The sequence below is a fragment of the Tenrec ecaudatus genome, chromosome 5 (genome assembly GCF_050624435.1).
Source record: "Tenrec ecaudatus isolate mTenEca1 chromosome 5, mTenEca1.hap1, whole genome shotgun sequence".
In the NCBI taxonomy this organism is placed as follows: Eukaryota; Metazoa; Chordata; class Mammalia; order Afrosoricida; family Tenrecidae; genus Tenrec; species Tenrec ecaudatus.
The window spans coordinates 88,289,111-88,303,406 of record NC_134534.1 but is presented as its reverse complement, the minus strand read 5'-3'; the positions used below and the strand labels follow the sequence as shown (position 1 = coordinate 88,303,406).

General features: G+C 41.0%; 1 protein-coding gene across 1 annotated transcript in view; it reads right to left on the bottom strand.

Moving 5' to 3' along the window:
* RAB2A (RAB2A, member RAS oncogene family) overlaps nt 1–14,011 on the bottom strand; it is a 116,374-nt gene extending 102,363 nt beyond the window's left edge. Inside the window, exon 1 of the mRNA XM_075549702.1 lies at nt 13,748–14,011. Coding sequence (XP_075405817.1) covers nt 13,748–13,793 — 46 coding nt within the window. The 5' untranslated portion in view covers nt 13,794–14,011. The remainder of the gene's footprint in view (nt 1–13,747) is intronic.
* Nucleotides 14,012–14,296: the final 285 nt, after the last annotated feature.

The window sequence follows — 14,296 nt, the reverse complement described above, 5'->3', positions numbered from 1 at the left end:
ATACCTTATTTCAGCAATACAAATGACGATATTGAGTGAACTTTTCCAGGTAGAATACAGAAATCATTTGGCTACATCTGGAGGATGAGACCATAGAGAAAACTATCAGCAGCTAAAACCAAAACAGGGGCTGGCCATCAAGTACTCGTAAATAAATTCAGATTAAAGTTGAAGAAAATTAAAGCAACACCACGAGAGTCAAAATATGACCTGCAGCACATCCCACCAGAATTTTGAGAACATCTCAAGATCAGATTTGATGCATTAAACATTGAGGACAGATGACCTGATGAGTTATGGGAGGACATCAAGAAGGAAGCAAAGATCATTAAAAAGACAAAGAGGAAGAAAAGAGCAAAGTGGATGTCAGAAGACACTCTAAATTGGCTCCTAATGGGAGAAATAATGAAATCAAATAATATAGGGAAATGTGCAAAGACCTAGAGTTAGAAAGCCAGAAGGAAAGCACACCCAGCTTATTACTTCAACAGAAAGAAATCAAGGAAAAATTCAAGCCTCGAATTGCAATACACAAACATTCTATGGGCAAAACACTGAATGATGCAGGAAGCATCAAAATAAGATGGAAATACACAAAGTCATTGTACCAAAAACAACTAGTTGAATTTCCACTATTTCAGGAAACAGAATATGAGCAAGAAACAACGGTACTGAAGGAAAAATCTAAGCTGCATTGAAAGCATTAGCCCAAAGCAAGGCTCTAGGAATTGAGGAATAAGGTATCAATTGAAATGTTTCAACAGGCTGATGAAGCACTCATTTTTCTATGCCAAGAAATTTGTAAGACAGATACTTGGCCAACTGACTGGAAGAGATCCACATTTGTCTCCATTCCAAAGAGAGGTGACCCAACAGAATGTTCAAACTATTGAACAATATCATTGCTATCACATGCCAGTAAAACTCTGATGAAGATCATCTAACAACAGTTGCAGGAGTATATTGCCAGAAATTCCCAGAAGTTCAGGCTGGATCAGAAGAGGAAGGGGAAAACAAGGGATATCATTGCTGATGTCAGACAGATCTTAGCTGAAAGCAGCCGAGAATACCAGAAAGATGATTACTTGTAGTTTATGGACTATGCCAAGGCATTCAACTGTATGGATCATAACTACTGATAACCTTGAGAAAAATGAGAATTCCAGAACCCTTCATTGTACTCCTAGGGAAGTTGAATAAGAAGACAGTGGTGTGAATAGAACAAGGGAATACTGTATGGTTTAAAATTAGGAACGGATCAGGGCTGGGCCCAAGCTGAGCTATGTTGACCCCTTCCCCAGAAGAATGTAATACAGAGGACAACACTGAAGATATAGTCCGGAGAAAGTGGTGGGTCTGTCCAGACCACAGGACTGAAAACTAAAAGGGTGAGAGGAAGAAAGGGAGAGGGAGAAAAGGGGAGAAGAAGAGGGGAGGGGGAAGAGGAGAGAGAGAGACAGAACAAACCTCATTATAGCCTGCCATGCCCCAGGGGCAACATCTTTGCTTGGAGCAGCCAATGTACAGAGCAGACCGTAGGGCCTGCCCCACCACAAGAAACATTCCCTCACTAACCCATACCATTATAAGGGACAACACTGGAGACACTGTGCAGAAAGTGTGCCTGGTCTGCCCCATGCACAGTGGATGAAACACAAAGGGGGTGGAAGGGAACAAAGTAATCAAGTCCCTGAGGAATCCCGAAAATAGACTTCTGACCTGGGGGACAGGTGACACCTCATCAGAAGGGACTGGAAAACACTCACAAGGGTCAGCAGAAAGACCTGGAAGTATCTATCCGTTTGGGGTGTTTTTGGTTTTGGGGTTGGCTTTTTGGGCTTTTTGTTTTCTTTCACCCTGTATCTATCTATATAAGATAGGCAGGACAAACAATCCCAAGGAGAAAGCAACGGGACCAGGAGGACTGGTGAACATGGGAGAAGACAGTGAGGGGAGTGGAGGGGGTAGCGGGGAGCCAATAAAGTCAGGGATGATGGAGCAACAAGAGATCTAAAATGGATGGCAAGGAGACCTTGTAGGGATTTGATCAAGTGCAATGTATCCAAGAGGAATTACTGATAGCCGCAAGTGGAGGGTAAGCATGATAGTGGGAAAGGAGAAGGTGAAAGGAAATAGAGGAAAGAAGTATGAAGCAAAAGCTATTTATAGAGGTATAGCTGTAGGCATGTATATATGTAAATATATTCATGTATAATGAAAGGGATAGAGGTCAATGTACATATAAATATATTAAGTATTAAGATAACAGATGGACTTTGGGCCTCTACTTAGGACCCCTAAACACAATAACACTTTGTTCTAACAACCTGGCACTCTTTGATACTCACATTCCCAACACGATCACTGAAAACAAAATGGGTGCATAAGCAAATGTGATGAAGAAAGCTGATGGTGCCCAGCTATCAAAAGATACATCATCTGGGGTCTTACAGGCTTGAAGTTAAACAAGCAGATATCTAGCAGGAAAGCAAATAAGCCCACATGGAAGAAGCACACCAGCCTGTGAGGTCATGAGGTGTGTCAACAGATCAGGTATCAAAAGATCCAAAACAAACAATTATATCAGTGTGAATGAGAGGGATTGGAGTGGAGACCCAAAGCCCATCTGAAGACAAATGGGTTTGTCTTCAACCTTACAGAGGGTTACAACGAAGGAACAATTCAACCAAGGTGCAGTAGAGCACCAATGAAACACACATCATTCTTCTAGTTGCTGAATGTTTCCTCATCCCACTACCATGACCCAGTTCTACCTTACAAATCTGACTAGACTGGAGTACACACATTGGTACAAATAAGAATTCTTGATGCATGGACTTCAGAACATATAAAACCCTTATGAAGAGTAGTGGGAGTAGCAATATCATGAGGGCAGGTGGGACCGGGGGGAGGTTGGAAGGGGGGAATAAGAGGGAGAAAGGGGGAACCCATCACAAGGTTGGACATACAACCCATCCCCCAGGGAGATAAGTAACAGAAATGTGGGTGAAGGAAGAAAACAGAAAGTGTTAAGACACGGAATGAGATAGTTAAAGTTTATTGTGCCAACCTGGCCAATAAACACATGTGGAGTTAATTGAAGGGTGGATAGATAAATGGCTGTGTGAGCCTCACCTTTCTAGTTCTTGGGTCTCTGGCTTTGTGATGGCCAGGGTGCCAGCTGCCTTAGCCAGTTCCCTGTTTCAGCTTGCAAAGCTCACTTCCTGCAAGACATCCCTGAGAAGCCACATGGACTTACCCCAATGCAGCCCTGGGTGCTGGAGAAGCCATGTGGAGACCCCTGCCAGCGCTGAGAAACTTACACATTCACTGATTCTGCTTTTCTCCTGCAGTCAGTGTCATTGTGTGTTCTGTGAGATGGAGGAGGACTTTGTGGATGGGTGTCGGACATATGGGCTGATGTTGGACTTGTGGGCTTGGGCAGCACTGGGTTGGGATGTTTTATTGATGTGCACTTACACTTTATGTAAAACTCTCTCTCCCCCACCCCCTTTTAATCATTTTATTAGGGGCTCATACAACTCTTATCACAATCCACACATACATCAATTGTTTAAAGCACCTTTGTACTTTCATTGTCCTCATCATTCTCAAAGCATTTGCTCTCCACCTAAGCCCCTGGCATCAGCTAAACTCTCTCTTATACATATGATTTTCTGTGGATTTATCTAATGTACCCAGACCAACACACAGAATAACAACAATATGGATTCATGAGGATGGGAGAGTAAGGGAGGAAGGGGGGGTGGGGGAAGAGAGCTGATACCAGGGCTCATGTAGAAAGAAAATGTTTTGGAAATGTTGATGGCAACATATGTACAAGCGTGCTTAATACAAATGAATGATGTACTGACATAAGATTTGTAAAAGTCCCCCAAAATGAAATAATTAAATTAGGAAAGGTGTTTATCAGGGTTGTATCCTTACCTGTATGCTGAGCAAATCATTAAAGAAGCTGGATTATATGAAAAATGTGGCATCAGGATTGGTGGAAGGCTTATGACCAACCTGTGACATGCAGATGACACAACCTTGCTTGCTGTAAGTAAAAAGGACTTGAAGTACTTCCTGATGAAGATCGATTGCCCTTTTCGTTGTGATTTACAACTCAATGTAAAGAAGACCAAAATCCTCAAAACTGGATCAGTGGGTAACATCATGATAAATGGAGAAAAGAATTTAAAAGGTGCTTAAAATGTTGAGGAATAAGGTATGGCTCACCCAAGCTGTGGTATTTTCCATTGCTTCGTGTGCAAGTGAAAATTGGACATTGAATAAGGAAGAGTGAAGAAGAATCGATTAGTTTGTATTATGGCGCTGATGAAGAATGTTGAAAGTATTGTGTACTACTAAAAGAACAAAAAAGTATGTCTTGGAAGAAGTAAGGTCAGTGCGCTCCTTCAACGTAAAGATGGAGCTACTTGTCTCACCGACTTTAGACATTTTTGCCAGGAGAGACCAGTCCTAGAGAAGGGCATCATGGTTGGTAAAAGAGTTGATGCAAAAAAAGAAAAGGACCCTAAACAAGATGGATTGACATAGCAATTGCAACAATGAGCTCAACTTAAGAAGCACTGCGAGGATTGCATCGGGTGGTGTTTCGCTCTGTTGTACATTGGTTCATTATGTTCAGAAGTAACTCAATGATACCTACACTCCAATAGGAGCCCTGGTCACACAGTGGTTAAGCACTCAGCTGCTAACTGACAGGTCAGAAGTTATAGCTCACCAGCCCCTACAGGAGAAAAAGATAGAGCATGAAGATACAGCCTTGGAAACTGCACGTAGTAGTTGTAATCTGACCTACAAGGTGCTATGGGTCGGAATCCAATTGCAATGGATTGTTGGGGTTAACCAAAAAGATAGATATAACTAAGTTTTTAGATATATGCTATTATTTAACTAACTTTAAGTTTAGTTAACTATCTTTTATTTGGGTATAATTCTTTCTAAAGCAAATATAGGGCTTTACCTTTACTAAATTTAATTTTTGTTAATCATTTTATTACATTGATTATAAATACTATCTTTAATAACCTACACACTAGTCCTTTTAATCTCACTAGACCTTATCCAAATTGTTGCTAACATTAAATATAAATAATACAAAACTGTATCAGCTTGTTCTTCCAGCGTGAAGTCTTTTAAGCATATAGTTACTTAATCAGTTAAAAATCTATTTAACCATGACAATCTCAGTTATGACAAACCAGTTATCTTGAAAAAGTATAACAGATACTTTTACTTAATGAATTAGTATGCCTACTCACATGCCAAGTATACATCACTTATGGATTTAATGTGCACTTGGTAAATTCATTTTCCTATGTACTAACTACAGAATCAAGTTAAACGGAGTTTTGAAGATAGTGATTTGGGTCATATATGCATTTTTACTTTGCCCTTTGAAATAATTAATATTGTACTAACAGTACTTGATACCAAGAGATAAAAGATAACCTTTGATCAACAGGGCCATTTATAGTAAAGACTTCTATAGACCTATAAACTGCACCTTTCGAAGAAGGCTCAAAATTCAGAACTTGAGTGTATAGGATGTCACAAATGAGTGTACACGGTAAGTATATAAAAGTATTTTTACAAAATCATAGAAAATGTCCATTAAACAAAAATATCAAAATGTAGGCTATTGTTTCTAGCACTACATCCATCTGGCACTATCCCTCTTCTGAGAGCAGAATTTCTATCTCTGCCCATTTCCTGAAGAATTATGCACAATTCAATTTACACCATTTCTAAAAGAGAATTTTGGAGCCTCTTGAGAGGCTCAAATCTTGTTCCTTTTAAATGTTCTTTGAGTTGGGCGGGGGTGTGGGGGGTGGGCAGGGAGAAGTCTGAAGAACTAAGATCAGGGCTGTAGGGTAGATGAGGTAAGGTTTCCTAATAAAATTTTCATAGGACAGTCCTTGCAAACCTCAAAGATCGAGCGGGTGCATTGCCATGTGCAACCAGTGGGCTCCACTGTTGACTTAACGGTTGGCAGTGCAATGTGTAAAGAGCCACGCCACTAGGGAGGGCTCCATATCTTGCATTCCACTTTTCCAGGAACTATTTGATGCTCCCTCACGTCACATACGAAAAAAAAGCACTAAAATGCCATCACAGGCTGCAAAAGAAACAATTAAGAGTCAAGTTCAGCATATTCCTCAAAGTATCTATCTGCTGGCCACAAATGAGCAAGTTTTAAGCACGAATATGAGGTGGGAGGTCAGCATATTAGAACACACAAAAGAAAAAAGAATTTATTTTTGCTACCATCAGCATTACACAAATATAAAACACTAGTGTAAAAAAAAACACTAGTGTAGTTTGGGTTAATTAATTTTCAAATACATAAAGGAAATTTATAAAACATCCAGAGGGAGAAAAAAATAAAGATGTAATATTAAGCATTTCCTTTAAAGTGACTGTTTCACATATTATTATTTCACATAATTATCTCATGAATGGATAATTCACATTCTATTTAGAAGACACAAAGACTCAAGGTTATTAAAGAATGTGTCCACAGTCAAAAAGTGGGTAAACTTAACTGTCATCTAATCAATTCTGATCCAATAGGACACAGAATTGCCGCTTGGGGTTTCCAAGACTGTCAATTTTTACAGGACAGAAAGTCTCATCTTTCTCATGCAGAACAGTTGGTAGGTTTGAACTACTGACTTTGAAGTTAGTAGTCCAACACATAATCTACCACACCACAAGGGCTCTTTCACAGTTGCTATGTAGGAAAGAAAATACCTTATCCAAATTTTAATTAGGATAAACTGCCATCAAGTCAATTCTGATTATAGTGACCATTTGGGTTTCTGACCCTGAATCTTGATCAGAGCAGACAATCTAATCTTTCTTCTGCAGTACATGCAGCTGGTCAACTCACTCCAAAGCAAAATCCACTATGCTACCAGGGATCCTTCAAGTGAAGGAATTAGGTGCACACACAGTAACTCATTGAATCAAACAGTTAATCAGCCAACAGAAGAGGTTTGGTATGGATTGAGAGACTCCAGAAATGTGTATGACACAGGAGAGATAACAAGGCCTTTGGATAAAGACCAAGGTGCCAATTTCAGCGATGGAAGTTACTAGCTCTAGAACAGGAAATTTAGTCTCCCCCTTTCTACATCTGTAAAATGAAGCATGAGTTTGATATTAAAATGATGGATGTGCCAAAGGCTGACCTTGGATTCAATCTAAAGGTCTGCCGTGGAAACCCACTGATGGTAAGTTAAAAGAAAGGCTTAGTGATCCGCTTCTGTAAAGATTATAGCCAAGTAAAAACCCCATGAAGCAGCATTACTTTAACATATGGTTGTACAATAAGTGGGAATTAACTCACCAGCAACAGATTTTAGCTCATGGAAATTAGCATTTTTTTCCCTTTGCACTGCTTAGTGCTACATACTATGCCGACTTAAAAGAGGTACACACAACATCTACCATATACTTGGAATATTAATGTTGCTTCTCGTCTTACTTGTTCTATCGTTTCCCCTCTCCTCTGAGGTAGGTAAAATAGTGCCCCCAAAGATATCTAAGCCTCAATCTCTAGTGTTACATGCAAAAGAGGCCCTTATAGAAGTGATTAAGATTATAGCTGATCTTGAGGGTCCAAGTGAATCCAATATAATTACAGAAGTCTTTCAAAGCAGCTTTCCCAGCTTAAAGTCTGAGAAACAAAATGACCAGCCACCGATTTACAACATGAGAAGGACTCAACTCATTGCTGGCTCTGAAACAGAAGAGTGGGACCAGAAGCCAAGGTTTCAGTATGGCCCTGACTCATAGAAGCTGAGTGATGTTGAAGGTCTATGCATGGGCTCTAGAAACGAAAATGGAGCCCTAGCCTTACAACTGGGAAGCAGCCAAAAAGGAACGCAGCCCTGCTGAAACCTTGATTTTCCCCGGTGAGACCATGTCAGAGTTCTGGACTATATAGACTGCTAGATAATAAATTTGTGTTGTTAAAGCCTTTAAGTTTTGTAATACCATGACAGCATTAGAAAAGAAACACACTCTCCTTTTTTCATTCACTTTTTAAAAAATCCTAAAAGCTTTTATCTGTTTCCTTCAATCTTTTTCAAAAGGTCAGTTTTTAAGAAATAGGTTAATCCACGTAACCTAACCAGCTTGTAGCCTAAGACACAGTCCTCCTTCACTGAAGCACAAACTTGGCACAAGCTGTCTCCAAAGAGTGTGTTGTAGCTGCTTGCATAGATCAGTATTTGCAATCTTCCTTTCACCCAGATTTGGCCAGAAACACGTTAACTCTCAGCTATAGCTGAAAATGGGAACATTTTGAAGAGAGAACTGGAAGAAACCTAATAAGCTACCTCATAGCCATGAAAAAGAAACATAAGTCAAAAGGGAAAATGGCTGACCCTGGATCTTAGTTCTACACATATGAAAATAACTAACCATAAATGGCTTAGCTCATCTCTTCATCTATAAAATGGTAGCTTTGTATACTTGTTGGGGGAAAAAAGTAAAAGATTAAAAATATTTGATACTGTATACAAGCTAAAAAACTGTGCAAGAGAATCTACTAAGTAGAAACAGTAGTAAAAGTTACTACAATGACTCCACATAAATTCACTCTGATGTAGTAACATCTTAGAAAGTACTCGATAAAATGCCAGAAAGAAAAAAAGTTGACAATGAGGAAAAAAATTCTAGAAAAATAGCAGGCGAAAGGGCAGAAGAATATTAAAGCATTATCATGAAAATAATAACTTTTTAAAATACTGAAGTCCAGGACCCACAGTATAACTACTAAAAACAATCTCCATGAATAAGCAGTTTGAGTTATGAAAGATAGCAGTGTTTTAAAAAGATGTTACTATATATGATAGCAGAGAACTGTTATCTTTTTGTCATGCACCCTTTATTTATAAGAAAAATTGTTAGCTAAAACATGGACTAATTTAAAAATTATAAATTAATGAGGGTAAAGAAATAAAATGACAGTTTTATGTAATAGACACTTTGTTAAAGGGGGGGGGAGGCAGAGGTACCTGTACACATTTAAGACCTGTGTAAAGCAGAAATCTGTCAGAGAAGGAAAACTCAAATATTTTCCATTAAAACGAGCAACAGAAAAGTAATAAGACTGTGTCCTGTCAAAGGCCAAAAACTTAAGAGGAGCTGACACCAACGGCTCAAATAGAAAGTAAACGTCTAGAAAATAATGATGGCAACATATGTACAAATATGCTTGATACATGGATTGATGTACGGATTGTTACAAGAGCGGTAAGAGCCCTCAATAAAATGTGTTTTATTTTTATAAAAAGACAAAAACTTGTGAGACCCACGAAAACATGGCAGTCCAACCAAGTTATGGAACTTTCACAGGTTTCAGTGTTTGTAGAAAAGGACAACCTTACAGATGGAGAATTAACAGAGAGAAATAAAATGAAGTGAGTTTAACTGGTTAAGGAAAGTGGGGGAAATGCTGAGTTGGCAAAATTAGGGTCTGTTCAGCGAAAACAGCATTCCAAACTGCAGGAGGGGGAATCTGAGCTAAAATAAGGGTGGCAGGACTGGAGGAGAGAGACAAGATGATTTTCCTATTGGAGTAAGGACAGGATTAGAGCACACACAAAAGGAAAAGAGCACTCAGAAGGGAACAGGAGCAACACCTGAGAGAAGAAGGTAGGTTCACCATCTGATGACGAAAGGCAAAAATGAGCACAGGTGGCTAACAACCTCTCTATGATTCAGTGTAAAACCTCGGGACAAATAGAAATATGGGGGATGGAAGAAACTGGGTTAGCATTAAAGATACAAGAAAAAGAACTAAAAGATACATAGAAAAGGAGCAGTCAGAATTTTGAATAACTCAATATGTAAAAAACATGGATAAAGCAAAAACATAAGCGTAACGGGACCGTATCATAAATTCTAGATGGTTTAAGTGATATTTCAGAAAGGTTTTAACTCACTCAGTTTATCAATGAAAAAACTAAGGACATCTTAAAGACAAAGTAAGCATAATTTGGGAATACAGAGTGATAAAACTATGAAGAAAAGCATGGAAAGAATTTACATAAATTGCAATTAGGAGAAAACGTCTAAGCAAGCGAGAGAGATGTAATACAGATGTTTATTTCTTTGGTGTAAGTGTCTAACTTATTCTGTAAAACTACTACCTTACACAGAAATATTATATACATACAAGTACATAGATGACTTTACAGGTGAGATATGAGGGGGTATCCAAAAATACAGAGTTCTTTTTCAAAACTATGTATTTAATTTTTTTTTTACAAAACAACCTTCTAACATAAAAAGTACTCTCCATTACACTTAATTCATTTGTCAAATCTGCAGTTTCATTCTTGGAAACATTTTCAAACTCATCTGTTTGGAAGGCTGACAGCACCTCTTGTTTTTTCTTCACCTCTTCTATGTCATCAAATCGCTATCATTTCATGGCCCTCTTCATTTGCAAAAACAAAAAGAAGTCACATGGAATGAGGTCAGGTGAGTAAGATGAGTGGGGCAAGAGAGGCAAGCTGTTTTCTGCCAAAAATTGGTGCACTGAGATGGCTGCGTGAGCAGGTGCATTGTCTTGGTGACAAAACCAGTCCCCCGTCTGCCACAAATCAGACCTTTTTTGTTGCACACCGTTAAGCTATCTTTTCAGAACTTCTAAATAGTTTGATTAACAGTCTGACCTGGTGGAATGGTACTAGTCAACATTTTCAGCCAGTTCAGGAAGTTGACAGACGTCCATAACAAGGTTTGTCATCAATTGACATTTCGCCTTTTTTGAAACGAGAAAACCACTCATACACTTGAGTTTTTCCCACAGCACCATCCTTTTACGGTGTGTGCAAAATCACAACAGTTTCTGGGGCATTTTTCCACAAAAAGGAATAATATTTCACAGCCACACACTGTACTCTTAAATCAATCATCACAAAAAACGAGGTTTGAGCCAGAGAGAACCTTTCCCAGCGACATCACTGGTGCGCTAACTCAGAGCGAGTTGTTCAATGCTCACCTAGTGGGGAAAAATGCATACTACGAAAGCTCCTCTCTGCCCAACACAATTCCAGGTTTTTTTGGGTACCCCATCAACTTCATAGAAAATTTCCATTGATTTTTCTATATCTGAACTTCCCTATTTGTTTCCTGAAAATAGTCTGAAATTAACTTGCTTATATAATAAAGAGTTTAGTGTTTCTGGCCATTGGTTGTGCAACAAGGAACTCTACTTGAGATTAAGTGAATCAAAATTTCTGGAGTTTGGATCACTGAAACTTTATTTAAAACACTCTACTCAAGTTATTAGTCTATAGAAACTCAAGTTTTAGTCTATCACAGGAAGAGGTCTTCCTCCTCTTAAAAGTTCTAAAAGTTCTAATGGTCTAGATCCCATTCTTCCCCAAGTCCTCTGGAATTTTTATCCTCCTCTTCCTTACACAAGTCCAACATTTCAATGTCAAGTTCTCTCATTTTAAGACATGCATATCAATGCACCAACCAGATCCTTTTTTAAAGTACCAACATTAGGAGATCTTGTAATAAGTTAAAAAGAAATGGAGGAAACCCTACAACATAAAAAAAAACCCTACTTCACCAGCACCCATTCTGTACACAAACACACAATTTTAATCTTCTCTCTAGACTTCTCCTTTATGCATTTACATAGTTCACACAAAGATCTATGCATTGTTGTTTTGTTTTGCCTTTTTTATAGAAATGAAACTGTACACAACACAGTACTGTGTAAATAACTTTCTCACACACCTCTCAATCCAACACAAGTATTAATACCATTTTAACTACCTCCTGACTTGTGCTGCCATATGATATTGGTCATTCCCTCTCTGGAATCTGCTTCTGCTGGATTCCATAACACTGTCCTAGTTCTCTTTTCCTCTTTGATTCTTCATTACTAATTTCCATTGCTAATTACTTTTCCCGCTATATGGTCTCATAAACATAAGTGCTCCCCACCATCATGTCCATACTCAAAAGGATTTCCTTCTCAGCTTGCTAGCTGACAAGGAGAGGGTGCCCTTTGCTCAGGTCTTGGACGATTCTTGTAGGTCAGAGAACAATATCTACTTCATTACAGGAATACAATTCTGTCAGATCCGCATTTGTCAGTGGTCTAAGTCAATGCTCCAAAATCTCTTAAATAAACGAATGTTTGCATTTGGATCAGAATATGTATTTTCCAATTAATTCAAACTATACTGTTGTCAGCAAGTTCTATGCCAAAGCAGAGTGGGGATAAATATGGCAAAAGGCACAGGAAGAAACTGTTAAAATTATAACTTATTAAAAAGTATGTTCATGTTATGAACATTTTGCTTCTTTGCACAACCTCATTAACTTCAAAAATGAACTCTTGGAATATGTTAATATTTCAAAAATTCCTAGCACACGTCACTGTCTCCTGAGCAGTAAAGATGTAAAATCCCTCCCATTCCACTGCTGTGAAGTGCATTCTAACTCATAGCTTAACCGGACAGGAGAGAGTAGAATTAACTGCTCTGTAGGGATTCTGACACAGAGACCCAGACACATCGTCCCTTTCCTTCCAGGCCCAAGTCAATTGGACAGGGTGACTACACCAACCTTAAATAGCAAGTTTCCCCTCTGGAGTACCTACCCCAATTAAGAACCTCTGAAAATTAATCTTTTCATTTACATCTCTGACAAAAATCAAAACCCTTCCTAACAACAACAAAATGCTGCTTACAGTGTTAGTAGAGGGTCTGAGAAGCACAGAAGGACGCCTTCCATCCCTTGTCTGTGAAATACAGCCTAGAATATTAATGTAAGTGAGAAGAACTGATTTTCTTACTGTTTTTAATTATCTGAAAATTAGAGTAGTTGCGATCCTGGACTCTACTTATGTAAAACAAACAAAGCCCCAAACCCACAGTAGCCCCAGAAAACAATAAGCTGGTCAGAACTTTAAAAAACAAAAACACACCCACACACCAAAAAAACCCCACAACAACATAAAAAACAAAACAGAGATTACTGAAAGGCCTTGCATTATTAAATCATTTCAGTTTACACGTGGCAAAAGTCGACAGAACTCTTTTATATTTTAATGAACCCAAAACGGATTCTCCAACTCATTAAGTAGTAAAGTGTGACCTGCTCAATTTTGAGGGAGTTGGGGGTGTTAAAACATAAATAAAAAGGTTTCCTTTTCAGCTGGCTGTGCACACTGCTTGGTGTGCCCTGCCCAGATCTTGGGTGATTCTCGTAGGTCAGTGAAGGTGGACGTGGGGAAGAAATACTAAATCTGTCCCCACTTTCTACTGCCATCCTCTTTCTCGGGGACAGCGCTGAGACCCCAAGGAGAAGTGTCCTGCTGTAGGGGCACAGCCATCTGGGTTGGGCCTCGATGGCCCGGGTCTGTGCCCTACCTGTCATAACCTGCCCTGATCGAGATTCACAAACGGCTGCCTCATCTCCCAACTGCGGGGCTACGGGCGGCGCCGCACCTGAGGTTGCGGCTGCGGCCGGGGCCAGCGAACCCGGTCCGGGCAGGCCGCGGCGGCTCGCAGTGCCCACGTCACCAGCTCCAGCACTGCGGAAATGGAGCGGCGCTGCTCCCAAGGCAGAGGGAGAAGGGCGGCGCCGGGCGGCGGCCCGCCGCCAGACCCGGCTTCCCCCTCAGCCCGAAACCGGCGGCCGCTGACAGCGGCCGGCCCGCGCCGTGGGCTCTCACCTGTGTCGCCGATGATGATGTACTTGAAGAGATAGGCGTACGCCATGGCCGCGGCCGCTCGGTGCCAGGGCACACGGCTCCTCCTCCGCACCCCTCACGCCGCGCCGCTGACCCTCGAAACGCCAGGCCCCGCCCGCCGCCGCCGTCAGCCGCCGACTGTAAGGAGCCGAAAGGAAGCAGAACAAACTGACACCAGACGGGTCGAAGACAGACAGCGCCCGGCCGAACCCAGCCGAACAATAACAGCCGCCGCGGCACCACTGCCCCGCCTCCGCGCCGACCCGGAAGTGCTGCGAGCACCGGTGACGCCGACGGAAAGGGGCGGAGCTCCGCACGCCAGCCGCGCACGCCCGGCACGCCGGCCCCACGGAAACGTCCAGCGCCCTTGCCCGGCGTCCGGCCCCACCCCTGGGCCGCCGGGCCCCGCCGCCGCCGCCGCCGCCGCCGCGCAGCGTGCGCCCTGCCCTTCCCCTAGCCAGCCTGGGCCTGTGGGCGGTCGTCCCAGCACGTTTGACCGGGTGACCCAGACAGCCAGGAGACGCTGGGGGA